This window comes from Aureobasidium pullulans (genome assembly GCF_000721785.1).
Source record: "Aureobasidium pullulans EXF-150 unplaced genomic scaffold scaffold_12, whole genome shotgun sequence".
Taxonomy (NCBI): domain Eukaryota; kingdom Fungi; phylum Ascomycota; class Dothideomycetes; order Dothideales; family Saccotheciaceae; genus Aureobasidium; species Aureobasidium pullulans.
This window is the reverse complement of record NW_021941032.1, coordinates 331796-348943: the sequence shown is the minus strand read 5'-3', so window position 1 is coordinate 348943 and position 17148 is coordinate 331796. Positions and strand designations below refer to the sequence as shown.

At 49.1% G+C, this 17148-nt stretch overlaps 8 protein-coding genes across 8 annotated transcripts; 7 read left to right on the top strand and 1 right to left on the bottom strand.

Moving 5' to 3' along the window:
• Nucleotides 1–232: 232 nt before the first annotated feature.
• On the bottom strand, nucleotides 233–2930 carry M438DRAFT_321331 (Six-hairpin glycosidase; the record flags this gene model as incomplete). Its single annotated transcript, XM_029902915.1, has 3 exons — nucleotides 233–2567; nucleotides 2620–2805; nucleotides 2866–2930. The coding sequence occupies 3 exons, from the start codon at nucleotides 2928–2930 to the stop codon at nucleotides 326–328; spliced, it is 2493 nt and encodes an 830-aa protein (XP_029759276.1). The 3' UTR covers nucleotides 233–325.
• Nucleotides 2931–4615: 1685 nt separating this feature from the next.
• M438DRAFT_321328 (uncharacterized protein) lies at nucleotides 4616–5107 on the top strand (the record flags this gene model as incomplete). The annotated part of the gene is made up of 2 exons (XM_029902914.1): nucleotides 4616–4794; nucleotides 4852–5107. 2 exons carry the CDS (start codon nucleotides 4616–4618, stop codon nucleotides 5105–5107), a joined length of 435 nt encoding a protein of 144 aa, XP_029759275.1.
• Nucleotides 5108–6949: 1842 nt separating this feature from the next.
• Nucleotides 6950–7810, top strand: M438DRAFT_346726 (uncharacterized protein). The gene has a single exon (XM_029905747.1). It carries the CDS (start codon nucleotides 7025–7027, stop codon nucleotides 7730–7732), a length of 708 nt encoding a protein of 235 aa, XP_029759274.1. The 5' UTR covers nucleotides 6950–7024; the 3' UTR covers nucleotides 7733–7810.
• Nucleotides 7811–7984: 174 nt separating this feature from the next.
• M438DRAFT_276492 (uncharacterized protein) lies at nucleotides 7985–8763 on the top strand (the record flags this gene model as incomplete). Its single annotated transcript, XM_029900859.1, has 3 exons — nucleotides 7985–8080; nucleotides 8141–8503; nucleotides 8608–8763. The coding sequence occupies 3 exons, from the start codon at nucleotides 7985–7987 to the stop codon at nucleotides 8761–8763; spliced, it is 615 nt and encodes a 204-aa protein (XP_029759273.1).
• Nucleotides 8764–8958: 195 nt separating this feature from the next.
• Nucleotides 8959–10350, top strand: M438DRAFT_336428 (uncharacterized protein; the record flags this gene model as incomplete). Its single annotated transcript, XM_029903891.1, has 1 exon — nucleotides 8959–10350. The coding sequence occupies one exon, from the start codon at nucleotides 8959–8961 to the stop codon at nucleotides 10348–10350; it is 1392 nt and encodes a 463-aa protein (XP_029759272.1).
• A 748-nt stretch (nucleotides 10351–11098) lies between these two features.
• Nucleotides 11099–12467, top strand: M438DRAFT_381504 (uncharacterized protein; the record flags this gene model as incomplete). The annotated part of the gene is made up of 1 exon (XM_029908904.1): nucleotides 11099–12467. The coding sequence occupies one exon, from the start codon at nucleotides 11099–11101 to the stop codon at nucleotides 12338–12340; it is 1242 nt and encodes a 413-aa protein (XP_029759271.1). The 3' UTR covers nucleotides 12341–12467.
• A 313-nt stretch (nucleotides 12468–12780) lies between these two features.
• M438DRAFT_336426 (uncharacterized protein) lies at nucleotides 12781–14130 on the top strand (the record flags this gene model as incomplete). Its single annotated transcript, XM_029903890.1, has 1 exon — nucleotides 12781–14130. The coding sequence occupies one exon, from the start codon at nucleotides 12781–12783 to the stop codon at nucleotides 14128–14130; it is 1350 nt and encodes a 449-aa protein (XP_029759270.1).
• Nucleotides 14131–15179: 1049 nt separating this feature from the next.
• Nucleotides 15180–16466, top strand: M438DRAFT_356484 (uncharacterized protein; the record flags this gene model as incomplete). Its single annotated transcript, XM_029907105.1, has 1 exon — nucleotides 15180–16466. One exon carries the CDS (start codon nucleotides 15180–15182, stop codon nucleotides 16464–16466), a length of 1287 nt encoding a protein of 428 aa, XP_029759269.1.
• Between the last annotated feature and the right edge of the window lie 682 nt (nucleotides 16467–17148).

Here is a 17148-nt window from a genome sequence, read left to right as displayed (position 1 = left end):
AATTGCAGGAGTTCATGGAGACCTTGATACCGCATCCTATAAATGGAATACAGGTCCTGCCAAGGAAGAATCTATTTCAAAGGCCTCTGAATTGGTGTTCACTCTGCTATCTCATCATTGATTTTGGTAGCAGGCCCAGTGAACTGTGGGTTACCAACTCAGAGGACGTGGAGCAACATCAAGAAGGTTCTAGACGAGGACGCGAATTCGCATAGTCTTGCTGCGAGGTTTTGTGCTAGCTTCTGGTATCTTCAAACATCTACATCATTCTCGCTGGTTCTGATCGTGATTTTGCGGCTCTCCTTCGTGACAGACCACTCCTGTCCTACAAATCCAGACAGAGGACCTTGGGCAATATCCCACCCTTGACCTGCACAACGGTATTCGCTCTCGTCTCATTCGCCAACGCTCTGTTGATAACAAATGTTCCCGAAGTGCCCACCGGCGCATTAATGACAGCATTGATCTTCGCACCCTCGACATTCCATCTCACCTTCAACACACCAAACGGCGTCTGTACCTGTGCACTCGCCGAGGTCAATCCAAACCCAGTATACGCCGGCGCAATAACCCAAGTCTTGTATCCAAATGTTACCGGTCTGATGCCCGCAACATATTCAGTAAGAATATAAGTCGGTGCACCTCCCCATGGGTGAGATAGACTAGTATAGTGGGAAAGTCCCGGTTGCAGATTCGTATCCACGTATTCCCAGGACGCGCCGCAGTGTGTGGTATCGTTTGCTATCATGGCAGCCCAAAGGTTTTCGAAAAGATATTTCATCTCGGACGTGCGATTTGTTTGCATGAGAGCGGAGAGAAGGAAGCCGTTTGTATTTGGTGAGATTTTGGCGACGGTGTCGGAAGAGACGGCAGTTGAGTCTTTGTAGCCGGGAGACAGTGTTAGAGCGGCTAAAGCGTTCATGCAGGAGTTTGCTTGAGAGATTGTTGCGACGCCTGACGTTACTACGAACGAGAGACCTTGGACGGAGATCTTTGACTTGTTTTGAGGCGTGTCGCTGAAGTAACCCAGACTTGGTTGCCAGAATGTTGATTGGATTGTGGCATCTACTTGGCTAGCAATTGCATTCCAGGAACTGGCTGAAGCAGTGTCACCGATGGCTGTAGCGACAAGGGCAAGTTCTCGGAAAGCTTGTACAGAGGCAGCATTGACAGCTAGGCCGGCATCGTCTCCAAAGAAGGTGAAGCCTAGCGACACAAGACCTGTAGAGTTATCTATCTTTCCGATTAGATAGTTGACAGCGAGTTTCCACTGCGGCCAGTTTTGTGAAGCAAAAGCAATGTCGTTATGGTAGCGCATGTGAGAGCCGAAAGCAAGCAGGCCTAGAATATGATAGTCTTGCAGAGCATAAGAGTAGCCATCAGGTGTCAATTCGGCGAAGCTGAGAGTTGCAGAGCCAGGGTAACCAAGCGATGTGTCAAGTGGAAGCTGACCAGAGGGCAATTGCCAATCAAGGAAGTTCTTGAGCGTACCGGAAGAGTAGTCCTGACGAGAAGTCGACGTGGCAATGATTCCAGCTGTATGGTAGAAATCACCAAGCCAGACGAGACGATCACGTTTTGCACCATCCAAGCAGAGATCAGCAGTGTTTGACTGTACGCCATATTCCGGCAATACGGCTGAAGCGTTGGTCATTGAGTTTGTGTAGATGACAGTGCCGTTGCTTGAGGCAACCTTGACATCCTTGAAATATGCAGCCTGATCTTGCCAACCACCAAAGCCGAACGAGCCAGTAGTCGTGGCACCAGATGCTCCAGTATAGTAGTCATTCAGTGTAACATTGAAAACTTTGATTCCGTTGATCGAGACAGCAAGGAAGTTGCCTTCGTACATCTTTGCAGAGATGGAGTACCAGTGTCCTTCTTTGACGTCGAAGGGAACTTTGAAACTGTCGAGGTAGTATGATTCGAGTGTAGTCTGATTTACCAGGCTGAAACCATAACCGAGGACGATGGTATTGGGTGGAAGAAGTGTCTTGTTCACGTTGGCATAAGTAGTTGCCTCGGGGTAGTTTCCAACGAGATTGAGTTGAACGCCTCCAACTCTACTGCTGACAGGATAGGCCATGGTCCATCCGAGTCCACCACGCTTGATGTTGGCAGAAAATGTGAGGTTGTAATTGGAGAAGGTGTTGCCCTTGATAGAAAGACCAGCACGAGAACCTCTGACGAATGCGCCACTGTTAGGAGATACATCCCAGATCGACTTGTATGCACCCGCACTGAAGCATGAAGCACCAGCTGCTCTGGCGCCGAGTTTCCAGATCTCGTTGTACAATTGATTCGACGAACTGAATTGTCCAGGTAGCTTGTCGTAATCCAGTGCATCAATTGTTGCTGTAAAGCCAACATTCTTGAACGTGACAGTGCCAGAAGTGAGCAAGCGAATGGTTTGCCATCTTTGGCCACCTTGAGCAAGATACGAGTTCAGTTGGCCTATTGAGGTGATCTCGATCGTCTCAACTCTGTATGTGTTCGTCAGACCTTGACCAAAGGTGAAGGGGCCATCAGAATAAGGTAGATCTATGTCGCCCAAATCTTCTGTGTATCTGCAAGCAGAAGGTCAACTAGTGCTGTAATCACGGCCATGAGACTACTCACCTTGTCTCAATCTGCACTTTGCCAGTGAGACTGGCAACCGAGAAGAACGGATATCCAGCAACCTCATAGCCATAATCTAGAGTTGCTACGGGAGATTTCGAGTTGAGTGTGAAAGCTGCAAAGTGTTGTGTCTTCTCTTGTGTTGTGCTTCCGAGAGCAATACCACGAGGGTAGAATTTGTCGCCGCTGTTTTGTGTCAACAGCTTGCGGTGAGATATTGATTTACGAAGGAGCGGTTCTGATTACCTTGTTACCGGGACAGCGAACACCTGCGATACAACGCCGAATAAGAGGCCAATGGTGATTCTCATCTTGGGTGTGGTATAGTGAGACACTGTTTCTTTGGCGTTGAAGGTCAACCCTCGTTTATGTACGATGCCGAATGTTAGGTTGTATGAACTCGGCCGTTCGCCCTGAAGATACACCGATAAAACGTCGGCTCCACATATTACAGTCAGCAGATTGACACCTTTCTGATGCCATAATGCCCATGCTTCCCAAGCTGCATATCGCATGTGGGAGCGTCGAACTCTATCTCCACACCTGGAATCTCCGTGTTCTCATTCCAGTGCAACTCTATGTAGAAGGCTAGGAGTCTGACCATCGGTAGATTGTTGAGCGCTCACGAATCACCCGACGTCTTGGTGTCTTGGCACCAAGGGTTATCTATGAAGAGTATGCTTCATTTTGCAAGAAACCGGTCGTTGGATTAAGCGGGCAAGATGACCCGAGTCGATCTAGTTTGCGGGGTAGGGTGAAGTGGCGGGGTAGGTATGGCCTCCGGTAGTTGACTTTCGTCAACACGGTTGGAGGAGCTCCGGCGTGATACAATACGATTTTACGTATATACTGAGGTTCGGCGATGCCCCGTTCGTCATCAAAAAAGACTTGACGCGAGAGGAACGCGTTCAGCGAATGCACCAACTGAGTCCTTATAAACATTTCTCAATTGTGCGTCAATGCAGCCTGAGCACATGACTGCCTGCTGTGGTTATGCCGAGTTGATTGAGAGGTTTCGAAAGTTTTCTTGCAGTATTTGCACTTGTTGTAACCAGCTTTCTGGAAAGCTCTTCGAATGGTCTCAGCACAGCACTCTGGCAGGGATGCAGCGAATTCGCTGTGAAGTTCATCCCAAGTTGCCGTACTACCTCCATCATTTCGGAAGGAGTACAGTATCATGGAGTCAAGCACGTCTTTCGGGATCTTTTGAGGACGTCCTGTACGTCGAGTGCCTTTCGTTCTGGTCGTGCGGTCCCAGCCAGGCACTTTGTCTGCTCGTTGCTTCTCCCAGAATCGGCCGGTTCGCGTTGGTACGCCTTCCAGGTTGAAGCAGTCGTTTTTCGACAGACCAAGCCTTACGCGATGATCCAGAAGCGCGAAGACGCGATGCTTCTTAGGCGTGTCAAACTCCTGGCCCGGCTTACGCTGTCTGGCATCCGTTTCGGGCGTGCTCTGTCTCAGTGCTTCCGATATCATCGCGAGTCTGACGTTTTGTGAAGGTAGTTCACAAGTAATCTAACCCCAATTTTGCAGACGCGATGTTGCGTGACCAGAATTGATGCCTGAGGACGAAGTCGTTGAGGCTGAAAATCTCGTGTGGAGCTCACCCCGCATGATGTAATTGATATTTACATGAAATTCTTGAGCCTCATCTCCTCAGGCTTGAGAGAGCGATCGAGCACAACCAACAACAAATTTCTCGATTGATCAAGAAGGTTCTTGTCGATGCCATAGAAGCACCGAAAACATCATGCATCGATGATCGCGTGTCTTGGCTGTCAGGAACAGAAGAGCTGTTGAGCTAAGATGTGATGATGCAAAGACAGCGTCATCTGCAGAAAGGTACATGCTCCACCTTGAGCTCTCTGTTTTTATATTCTTCCCTGCAAACATTTGAAGCTCTTTTCTCTCTTTCTTCATCAGCATCTGTTCATTGACTTTTCAAACACACTTCTACTACACACAACCCCCACCAACCACACACACACATATCAACATGCCTCGCTCTATGGCCCCTCCTCCTTCCGGCGAGTTCCTCGTCAGACTCCAGAAGCCTTTCTCTGGCACTCCCACCCACACCATCGATATCACTGGCGAGCCCAACCGCTCTGCCAACATCAAGCAGACCTTCCACCACGGCACCACTATTGAGGAGAAGGTTGGCACCATGTCCTCGTATGTTGTCCCTCGCCTATCATGTTCAGAGCATTCAAAGGACTAACACTACCACAGTGACGACGTGCAAGAACTCCTCCGCCTCGTTTCTCAGCTCCGCGGTTTCCCCTCTCACGAGACCAAGGATGTCTTCGGCCTCGACCAGGTCCTTGAGCTCCACACTCTCGAGATCAACTGGTGCAACCAGGAGGCCGACCCTGCCGCCAACGAGGTCTCAGACCTCTCCGCCGAGTCGAAGCAGACCTTCAAGGATGTCGTCGACAGCATCTCTGCTGCCGCTCGCCAGTTTGCCAAGGCCGACAACCCTCTTTAAATTTAACGATTGATGGTCAATAATGTCATGAACAAAAGGAATTTATGTCTGTAATATAGAATTCAAATGATACGTAATGAGCTGTATCAAGTCTATCCTATAACCCCAAACTTATTATGCTTGTGTGAGCCGTGGCGTGCAATACTCAATATCTCAGATGGCGCAATCGTGTCTCGTCTGATAGCGAGAATTTTTGAGATTTCCCTCCATGCCTGCAAGACCACCTCTATTCTTGTGGCCCGCATTGGTCAGACTCAACCTGAGGCACACGAATAGCCATGCTTGAGTGCAAATGTGTTGTCGTGTTCATTGATGAACCCGTGGAACGGTGACGGACTCAGTCAGGGCGAAGTAACACCTGGACATCACGTCCAGAAAACATGATGTTTGCCACGTTTGGGATTAGATTTTCAAACAGCACGATCATTGATCATTGATCAAGACAGGCAGAGAACCCTTTACCATGCAGCATCCTAGATTCCAGGATTAGGCTGTCTCTTTGTGTCGCCGCGTCGAGGAGAAACTCTGTGCCAGGGTTGTACAACCAGCGAAGCTGACTTGGTCACATCGCGGAGAAACATTGGCCGGATATAGTAGAACTCTAATTAGGTAGTTCGTCGAACAACTTCGCTATCTTCGTTATATCTTCCTAGTCTTAGGCGGAATGGGTTGAAATTGATGGGCGGATAATGTCTAAATCGTTCTTGTGTAAATGTCATGAATGCATCGACGTGGCCAGTCAGATGATCAAGAGTGTAAGATTTCCCTAGATTGTCGGCTGGATTGTGATCCGCACTGAAACCCCTCTCCTGAATAGCAGACACTGAGATAGGTGGCAGCAGTTCTGTGATATCGGCTTTCGGGATGATCTCGTCCATATTTAACTCCGGAACGTCTGGTCATTCAAAGCTCAGCACTGATTTGCTATCAAAACCTGATGAACTCATGCGGGATAGGTGTTGTAAGTGACGCAATATGCTTTGGCTACTGTGCGAATAGTTTGTCGTGCTCTTGTGCCATCTCGACTCATCGATAGCCAAGTTGTAAGAGCATCGTTTAATTGTGGAAGGGTTAATCGAGTACGCATCGGACTATCGTCTTCGCAGCTACCATTTCCCAGACATTGACTGGCGTGAGAAAGAGAGCTGGCGCTTCTGGATAGTTATTTGTCGTGGTCTCCGTCTATACGCATGACAAGTCTATCGAAAGCGGCGTTTTGTCAAAGACAGCTGTCAAAATGCGGGATGAAAGGCCATGAAGCCTCCGAGAAAAGCAGCGCCAAAGACAACTTATCAATAGTCGAATTGCACTTGGTTCAGGTTACGGGCGTAGAAGTACAAGGTAGCGACAAAATAGGTAGTTGTTTTGATCGTACGGAAGAATGTTTGGGAAGGAGTCAACGGCGTGAGAAGGATTTCGTCGGGCTCGCCGAAGCCGAAACGAGGACCTCCCCTCTTGGCGACCTTTCTTCCTGCTTTCTCCCCATCTTCATCCAACTCATCACAACATGACCCATCCAACAAGCATCACAAAATGAGCGCGACATAACAGTAGGTGAGGTTGATGCTGAAGGTTTCTTGTGACAGAAGCTTAGAATGGCTGTCAACCTAATCCCCAGTAACGATCGCTCCAAGCCGACGGTTGAGATGTCAACTGCCACTACCATATAGGTGTCACATCCCTTACACTAAGCCCTGTATTGCTTAACGGAGACTATTGCCTACCCCCTACAGGTGACAGGAGAAGCTCGGAGAATATGTTCGGGGGTGACATGGCCGTTACAGCTTTGAAGGCGAGTTAAAATATAAGCATACTCGGCCGCACTTCACCTATGTACCTGCAGATTTGTCTCGCCCAGCAGAAGAAATTATGTTTTCTAGAACGAAGATCGCACATCTTTGGAGCCTTCTGGCCATCATGGCTATCACTGTCTCGGCATTGCCATACTCTCAGCTTGATGTTGCCGATTCTGACCTGGACTTCGACTGCGAAGAATGGGATGCTGTAGATGATGCCACCTCAAGTCAGATCACCACATTCACCTCAGCTTCCGCTATATCATCGTCGACAGCACTGGCCTCGCCATACTCAAACCCAAGCTCGTCCCCGGCAACGTTCATCACTTCTGTGCGCATAGCCCAGGCATCATCAGTCACCCCTCCTTCTCAAACCTCCGCTTTCATCGCGCCCGTCAACTCGTTCATCCCGGTCACACCACCCAGCTATGCTTTCTATCTTCAAACTAGCAGCAGTGCCAATTCCAATGGCCTTTACGCTACTGTAAACGCTGGTGCTGGTCAAGCAATCAGCCTCGTGGCAGACAAGACACTAGCGACCAAGTTCACTATCGACTCTTCTGGCGACTTGGTTGAACAGAGCCCTTCTCAAGGATATGTTGCGAACATGAAGTCCAATACCGACATTCAGCCAGTGGCATTCTACCCACTAGGAACTAGCGGCAACTATGGAAAGCTCAATTGCCAGAGGCAAAGTGGAAGTCTTGGCTGCAATGTCAATGGAGTGTCATATTATGCTGCCACTTGTGGAGGCGATGGAAACTTGTACTTTGGAAAGACGATACCGCCGAGCTGTGCTGGAGTTGCGCTTGTGCCAATCTTCCCTTGATTGTTACAATGGAAGATGAGTGCTGGCAGAGGTACCATAACTTTACGACTTAATGAATATCAATATTTCCTACCAAATAATGTGGCTGAGTGTGGCGGTGCAAGTCATCAAGGTGGAACGTCAACCCCGCAAAAGCCGAAACATGAACGCGTCAACATTTGGCAAACGACATGTCGTTCCTTTCTCTTGCTTCAACTTCCTCAATCTTCTTGAATCTCGTACTAACGACAGACTCAATACAAGAGGATCAAAATGTTCTCCCCGATTGTCAGTTCGACACTGCAAGCGACCGCCATCGCTGCTGCATCCAATGTCATCGCCCAGCTCCTCGAACAGCGTAGCAAACAAGTCTGTTTGCCATGTCAATGTGTATTTCCAAAACTCAATGACTGACACAATCTACAGCAGGCTCCAACGACCGTCTCTGCGGCAGACTTCCTTCGCTTCGTCATCTTTACGCTATTGACAGCGCCCCCGAACTACCTCTGGCAGCATGCTCTCGAACGCGTATTCCCCGGTCGCAAGCCGATTGACTCTACAAAAACAGTGTTGCCCCGCTACGAGATTCGCGAGCACGACGAGCTGCTTGGAGAAGATGTCTTGCAACTAGAGGAGGAGATTGAAACAAAGCTGGACTGGAAGAACACCATGATAAAGTGGTTCGTCGATTGCATGACGTTGGGTGCTTTGTTGAACACGGCTGCCTTTCTCATCCTCATGGGTATCATGAAAGGAAGGTCGCCTGGTGAGATAGAAACAGCGCTACGTACGGTATGTTTTCCCGTCTCTTTTGTTACTTGACTGCTGTGCATCAACTGCGCAGTGGCGTATCCTTTCCTGCTGTGATTTGGGCTACAACAAACTTCTCTTCGCAGGACATCTTCCCCATCATCTATGCTAGTTACAAGATCTGGCCGTTGGCGTCAATCGTCAACTTTGCATTGATTCCAGTGGAGAAGCGGATTGTGTTCCTCAGTGCAGTCGGTCTTGTCTGGGGCGTTTTTCTCAGCTTGACTGCTGCGAAGCAGTGATGTCCTTGTTCTTGAATCAGGTCAACATCAACCGTCCGCCAAGTTTCAATCACAGAGGCACCAAGCTCTTCTCTCATAACAATACCAACCAACGCAACAAAACTCCGCACTTTCACTTCACGCGTACATTGCACTTCGAACCAAAACACATCATCCAAATTCATGTCCAACTGTAGCACACACAAAACCAACATCATGACGGCGCCCAACAAGCACGAGGACCCCCCTGCTATGACTCTGTCCGCAGCTAAGACCAACTCAGCAACTATGACCGACGCAAAAGCTACGATCTACTCACCAGTTGCAACCAACTCAATACCTACCAGCAACTCAACAACTGTGACGGACTCGAAGGCTGCCACGCACTCACCGGCTACGGTCAACTCCGCAATGATGGCCGACGCACAATCTACGAGCTTCTCAGCAACTTCAACCCACTCAGCAGCCACGGCCAACACAACCCTACCTTCAAGCACTCTTCCTAGTTTGCCTGTCGAGGTTCGTGAAAAGATCGCCAGCCACAGCCAGCTGCCAGACCTTGCCAACATGCGCCTCACCTGCAAATCACTTTGCATCGCCTCTACGCCCGAGTTTGCACGCACATTCCCCTCTGAGAGACGCTTTGTCCTCACGGTCGAGAGCCTGGAGGGTCTTATGAAGATGACCGCCCATCCAATTATCGGCCCTCGACTCACCAAAATCAGCTTCAGCATCCACCGCATAGCAGATAACGACCCTCAAGATACTCGTGGCGCATTCGAACAACACAAAGCTATGCTCACCCAAGCTCTTATCAATCTTCAGAAGTGCAAGAACGTCGAAGCCACCCTGGGTATCTTTGACGAGGCCAAGACCAACGGGCCAGACGCTCAGCAAAGCCTCAGGCTGGGCCATGGCTACAGCAAGTCTTACGGGACTTCAGCCCCAAACATTGAAGACTCGAAGCGCTCTCTCTCCTTGATCTTTGAAGCAGCTGCAGCCAGCAACTATCCTTTCTTTGCTCTCGAGATCGACTTCATCTCCGAAAAGTTGTTCGCTGACCGAGCCGTTCTCCCTTTCATCACTTATGGTTCGGAAGTACCGGCTGAAGTGTCGCCAACGATCTTCAGGCCAGAGCGCAACATCTGTTTGAAGCATACTGTGGTATCAAACAACCCGATCGAATCAACACTCCGCTTCGATCCTGGCTGCGGTCTCATGCACCTCACTGGCTCGGTCTTGATCCAGACCCGCGGTCTCCTTGTAGCCCTGATTTTCACACCATTCCGGACACTCGTTCTGCGAGAAATGTTTTTCGACTCGATGGCCCTTTTGTACATCACACAATGCGGACCGGCATTCGAGACCCTCGAAGTAATGCATGTTACTGTAGAATCGTCCTACGAGTTTCTTCATGTCTGCAGACGTGCTACCTTCCTTCAGCGATTGGTACTACATCGTGTGGTACTCGAAGACAGGGGGGATTATCGCCCTGTCCTTGCGAGTCGCTATGTGAAGTGGGAGGGACAGCAGGCTATTCAAGCAGGTCTGAGAGACTTCATCTGGAAGTATGAGAATGGCTACACCGATATCGACGAGGACGCATAGCTAAGTTTGGTCATCCAGAAATCAGGAGATTGGTGGTTTGGATGGTGGGAAGCCGCGAGGGTAATGAGATGAACGTATTTGGTGCGACTTTTGCAGTGCAACGTCTTCCATGACCAGGTATTGATGAGTCGCCATCAGGGAACGTTCCAATCAAGCAGTAGGTAGAATCGATATCGTTCAATACTTGCTTTTTCCACATGATTCACTGCAGACCATTTTTGTGATCAGAGCAAGTGAAACAGCCTGACCTCATTGAAGATCTTCTTGCAAACACAGAAGGCACGAGCAGCTTCCTTGCAACGCGCTTTCTGAGCTTTTCCTGTTGTTTGCGCATTCTACGGCCGACGCGCTTTCCCAACTCTTTGTTTCCCACCCTTCACAACGCATCGCAACTGCATCGCACAACCATGGCGCCCGACTCCGAAATGTCCGACGCTGCAGTCCCATCCGCTGCCATCCTAGAAAAGACACTGCGCGACATCGTGCGCACCGCCGAAGTCAACCCCATAACCATCAAGACACTGCGCGCCACCGCCGAAGAACGTCTCGGTCTAGCTGCCGGCTTCTTCAAGAACAGCGCCGAGTGGTCCACAAAGAGCAAGGACATCATAGAAGACGAATTCGTAAGCCTCAACATCTAACACCTTTTGTGGCATGTACTGATTTGTCCAAGAAGGAGCCTTCTCAGATCCTATCCTTACCCGGATCTCACCTTCATACCGCAAACCAGCAACCTCCAACATCTACCATGGCGAGCCATGCGCCTTCCGACATCATCGCCACGCTTCCGAGTGAAGTCCTCGGCATTATTGTCCATCACTGTGACGATGGAGATCTCGGCAATCTACGCCTGAGCTGCAAGACCCTCGGCACCGCCGCCACTCAGCCCTTCGGTCGCCGCTGTCTCGCGGAGCGCCGTTTTGTCTTCGCCGAGTACAGCATGCAAGGCTTGGTTGACCTCACCGTACATCCCGTATTTTCACCATGTGTGCGCAGTCTTAGTTTCGGAATCTGTAGACTCGAAATGCCCAAGTATGAACCTGCAAGTACAGATGCCAGCCGCCAAAAGTTGAGCGAGTTAGTCGACAAGAACAACGACTTTGTCCACTCAGGCACTCACATGCTCATGCTAGTGCAAGCTCTACAGAATCTGAAAGCTCATGGAAACCTTCAGGTCAGTCTAGGTATCTTTGACGATACAAACAAGCACCATTACGGCGAGCCGCTCTACAAAGGTTATGGTCACGATGCTGCGTACACCACATTCTCCCCTACGTCGTGTGAGGGCAGGAACACACTGGTCGCCGTGATCAATGCTACGGTCATGAGCAACTACCGTCCCGTGGGTTTGCAAATCAAGTTAACCATCGATGCGGACATTTTACCCGAGCTCATGGAGGACCCAGTCGTCTATGAATACCTCACCACATCCAGTGGTAGCCTGAACCCAAAGATGGACATTTGCATAGACACCAGAAAAGGCGGGGACGAGCGCCGCCTTTACGTTGCCACGAAAGCATCTCGCCTCGAAGTGGCACATCACAATCTCGAAGATTGGGACGAAAGGTGGACTATGCTTGGAGAATATACCTATGGACGCTTCTATCACGCCTTGAAGCAAACCGCCATCATATCTGTAAACATCAAAGACTCCGATACCAGCATGCCTGGCTTCTCCGATTCACTCCGAGGATGGGAATCGAGTCTGCGCCACCTTATCCTTTCGAACTTGCAGGTATACGACATTTCTGACGGCAATCATAAGCTTACGTCTGCTCTTGCATTCTTCCGCTACATCAGAGACAACTTGAGACTCAACATCTTAGAGATGGAACAGGTCTCAATAGAAACCGAAACACGTACAACAGAGATTCCGATTCTTCAAGAAACTATCTCATGGTCAGGCCGAGATGAAATTCGTGAGGGACTGGACTCCATCATTGCTTACTTGGTGGCAATGACTCAGTCAGATGCAGATGAGGAGGAATGAGTAGTATTATGCTAAGCTTCAAAAAGCTGGAGCAAAGCTCAAGCTGATGTTGCTTGGGGGAGATAGATCAAAAGTACTTCGTACAAATCGATCAACCTCCATAGAGAGCAATGTAATAATAGCGACACGTTTTTTCATGTTAGTTTTGTGGAGATACTCAACGGTCTTCGAGACTTATGAGAGTGAAGTGAATAAGAAGATGTCTCCAAAACAGCTGACTTGGTAGAGCTTTGAATCAGCTGAGTGAGTGAGAAGAGGTCTTACTTGCTTTGAGTCTCACTCACTGACCACACTACTCCTCTCTACCTCTCTTTAAACCACAAACACCGCTGAGCAGATCCTTCCTGCTCGTTTTCGCTCGACATCAGCCTCATTTCATATCCTCTCAGAGAATAAACCATTTGAAGTTTCAGCATTGAGCACAAAAGCTGCACTTGACAATGTCGCCGCTTCTGGAAGACAGCCAGACCTCTGAGATCTCAACCGCTCCAGCCGCTCAATCTAATCACACCTCCTCATCCGGGAGTGCTTCACTGCCAACCGCTACTGTGTCTCCGGGCTCAGCAGGATCCATGAACACCCCTACATTCCCGATCCTTACCCTATCTACCGAAATACTCGTCAAGATCTCCGAGGAATGTGAGGACTCTGATCTTCCGAACATGCGCTTAGTCTGCAGAGAGTTTTGCAACAGCTCGACAAAGGCATTCGGCCAAGTCTACTTCGCGGATCTCCATGTCTTACTGGTTGAACCCAGTTTGGATATTTTGGTTGAGATCACTGCCCATCCAATCTACGGCCGCTGTGTCAAGACAATTGTGTGTGGAACAGCTCGTACAATCAAGCCAGTGATGGAGTATGAAGAAGAAGAAGGAGAGCCAATTCCCACACTGTCACCCGAATTCGAGAGATCTGAAGGACACATTGCTAAGCTTGTCACCGCGTTGAACAACCTCAAACACCATGGAAACCTGGAGGTCGCTCTCGGCATCCACAGCGACGAGGCATGGACAAAAGGAAATGGGTTCAGACTGCTCGGCGGTCCGATTACCTATGATGGCTACGTAGTCAAGGACTTTGACGCTTCCGGCACCCTCGGATCACTTTTGGAAGCTACATCTGCTACCAATTTTCCGATAAACAAGAAGTGCTTTCGCTTCCTCGAGGAATTGGAGCTGGATCGAATGATAAAGAACGACACAATGTTTTCCTCTATGTTTTCCGCTGCTGGCACCTTCAACACCAATACAAGCATCAGAATGGACTTTGTACAGGGGGGAACGTCTGGACCGAGTTCCATAATGATCGGTATCAGCGACTCCAACCAGCTCGACCTGACCAACGTCCTCTTGGCGGGCGAAATCTCGGCCGTACTGGGCAGTCCATACTACACCAGCTCCTACATCCGTATCTTGAAATTGGCGTTGGACCTCACCAAGTTCGAGCACTTGATCCTTACAGACATGACCATGGACACGAGTGTTTTCCAGACAGTGTTCGCAAAGTCAGAAGGATCCATCAAACATCTCAAACTCTCCAACGTCATCACCAGCGAGTCTGACCCTGGCCAGGGTGAACCTACTGAGGTCTTGTGCTATCTCAAGGACCAACTTCAGCTCGAGAGCCTCACGCTCAATAAGATCGAGATCACAAAGCAGATCGATAATGGCCTGCAGAGTACCAACATCAGCATTGATCATCTGATCGAAGGCGAAAAGGTTTTCGATGGACACACTGAGGTCCAAGAGGCTCTGGAGATACTGATTTCTAGAGCCAATAGTTGGTTTTGAGAGAGACGCTGATGTGCTGGTCTGCCACAACTGTCCTGGGCCTCCTGGAACGAGACTGGCTTTCTGAAAACCTCTGTGCCTTGGATCAGCTCAAGCATTGATAGACAGAGTCGGGGAGAGACTATACAGAATTACGGGGAAGTGCACTGAGGTTAGCTATATTAAGCAACACCAAGTCTCCGAGAAGGTAGGAATCCAAGACCGTGTCAAGTTCGTGGAAGACCCAAGCACGAAAGGGACCAGAAAGAAAGTAAGAGAGCCGCTTTGCTTATCTCCTATTCCTTCAATGTACAATGTGATCGATCTCTGACTTCCACTTTCCACGGTAATACATTGCCAAAACTATGCTCACGGTGATTGTCAGAACGTCAAGGCTGTGGTTGTGACACCATTTGCTCATCCGTCCAAAGCTTTCACCTTTCGTCCTGCAACTTTTCTCGGTAAACCATCAGGTCCTTCACTCACCTACCTGCCTCTTTCTTCTCCCAACTCCGCCGCTTCGATACCTAGTTGCGCGGTTATGAGACTCAAGCTCAAGCTCAAGGCTTGACTTGACTCTCACATCTCTTTGCTTCAATTCAGCTGCTCCTTTTGTACCTCCGGTGACGTCTGCAAACTTCAATATCACACTGACGCCGACGATCTGCGGCAGCCACTCTACGCGGCAGTCCTCACAGTTCTGCAGTCGCTGCTACCCTCCTTCGGTTGCATTACAGCAGCGAACCTCATCAATTACAACAACTCTCTCCATCGCAATTACCCGTCATCACCGCTCGTCACAAAGATCAAGCTCAGTCACTGGCCAGAGGAAGGAACACCCCTCACAAGCTTTCCGTTACTCCTTGTCCGGTGGAACCGTCATCACTAGTCCCCGACCGCATCTCATTTCGATCCACCAGTCCTCGAGTATCACCGCTTGCGCATCGCAGCCATCTCCTACTCACCACCACTATTTTCGGAGAACAGTCGTCGATTGCGGCCCAACAATACTCAGCTACTCTCAGGCTTCTCTTTGAGCATATGCTACACCAACCTCAAAACGTCCAGCCATGGTCTCCGACAGCGCTCCCAGCAGCGCAGGTCCATCGGTCCGCAACAACAAGGATGACATCGACCCAAGCAAAAGTTACATCCTCACTCTACCCACAGAGCTTCTCACCATGACTGTTGAGAACCTCACACAGGAAGATTTAGGCATGGTTCGTCGCACTTGCAAGACACTATGTGGTATAGCGACAGTCATTTTTGCTCGCAAGATAGCCACAACTCTCCGACTGGACTTTTCGAAGGAAGACATGGATCGTCTAGTTGGTCTGACCGGACATCCTGTCTTTGGTCCGATGCTGAAGAGTATCAGCTTCAGCACGGCTCAATACAACGAGATCAGGCACCCATATTTGAAAGACGAGTATCCATCTAAGCATGGTTCGGAAAATGCTCCCACATTCGTTCGAGATGTGCGTCAGCACAATGTTCGTGCGAAAAGGCACAGGAGGTATCTCCACAGCGGAACTCACATAGCTCAACTGACACAAGCTCTGCACAACCTGACAGCATGTCATAACAAACTGATCAATGTGGGGTTTCACGACATCGATTACATACTGAAAGCCGAAAGTCTGTGGCCCTTTGGAATCTCTACCATCCCGGTAGAAGAAAGTTACTCGGCTACCATGGAAGCTATCGGCAACGCAGTCGAGCTGAGTCGCTTCGAAGTCAGACGTGTCAACATCTACCTCGAGACCCATCATAAAGATCACGAGGAGATCTTCACAAGCAACAAGTTCTGGCGGACCATACAGTCAGCCGCAGAGCTTTGTATTGATACTGACTGCTGCTTTGACTGGTCTACTACAGAAGTGACCTCGAACAGGTCCAAACTTACGATGACCGGTCACAGTCTGGAGACCAACAGAAAGACTACTTGTTACGTCAAACCGCACTATCTGAGCAAGAGGTACTCTCAGATATGGGACATCATATACCAAGACAAATACCGAGAAATTTGCTTGAAGAACTGCGATGCACACTACTGCGTTCTCAGCGAATTCATCGGCACCACTATGTCAAAAGTTAAGCATCTCGAGCTTCACAGAATCAATATTTTGCAGTCTCCATATCCACAAGAGAATGGAATGCCCAAAGCCACTGGTATTACATTCTGTCAATGTCTACAGAAGCTGCAGAACCTGGAAAGTCTGAAACTCTACGAAATTAAGAATCGAGCCATTGGCTCCATCCAATCTGAGCAAGTGCACTGGGAAGGTCAAGAGCAGATCCAGGCTGGTCTGAATGATCTCATTGGAAAGATGACGACGTGGGAGTGGAACCAGTAGTTAAAAAGCCCTGCACAACTACTCATCATCGAGCGCTCTAGAAAGGCTCACTCCGAAGATGGCGGGCTCACATTGCGAGGCTAGATGCCACTGCCCACGCCGCACGATTTCCAAGAGGAGCGGAAGCAAAAGCAGTGTGGTCAGTGATTGATAATGATTGATAATGGTCAGATTATCAATCAATCACCAGGAGTGGGAGTATTAATTAATCATTATCGTGATAATCAGTTATTATCATGATATATCAGTTCAAATTTCAAACGTAGTTACAATACAACAAGTCCAGCATGTATCCATAATCTTAAACACTCTATAGCTTCGGCGAGGTCTCCCTATGTACGTAGGCGGTCGTAGCTAAGTACTCGTCCTCCTCTTAAGAATTCTCTCTTACATTTAGATGACATTGCCGGGGCAGCAAGTAGGTCAAAAGCCATATAAGATAACTAAGGGTATTTAGGCTCATGTATCTGCCACCAGATAAGAGGATTAGTAATAGATTTAACTAGTGCAGCGAGGAAACGCTTAAGTTCATCCATTTTCTTGTCGTTATCTAGGAGAATCTAGTTATATTGCTTAAATGAGGATAGTTCCTTAGGAGGTAAGGCATTAGGAAGCATTGTAGAGTGTTTCTTATACCCCTGCCACATCTTAGTAACCTCACATAGAGCCTCTATAACCTAGG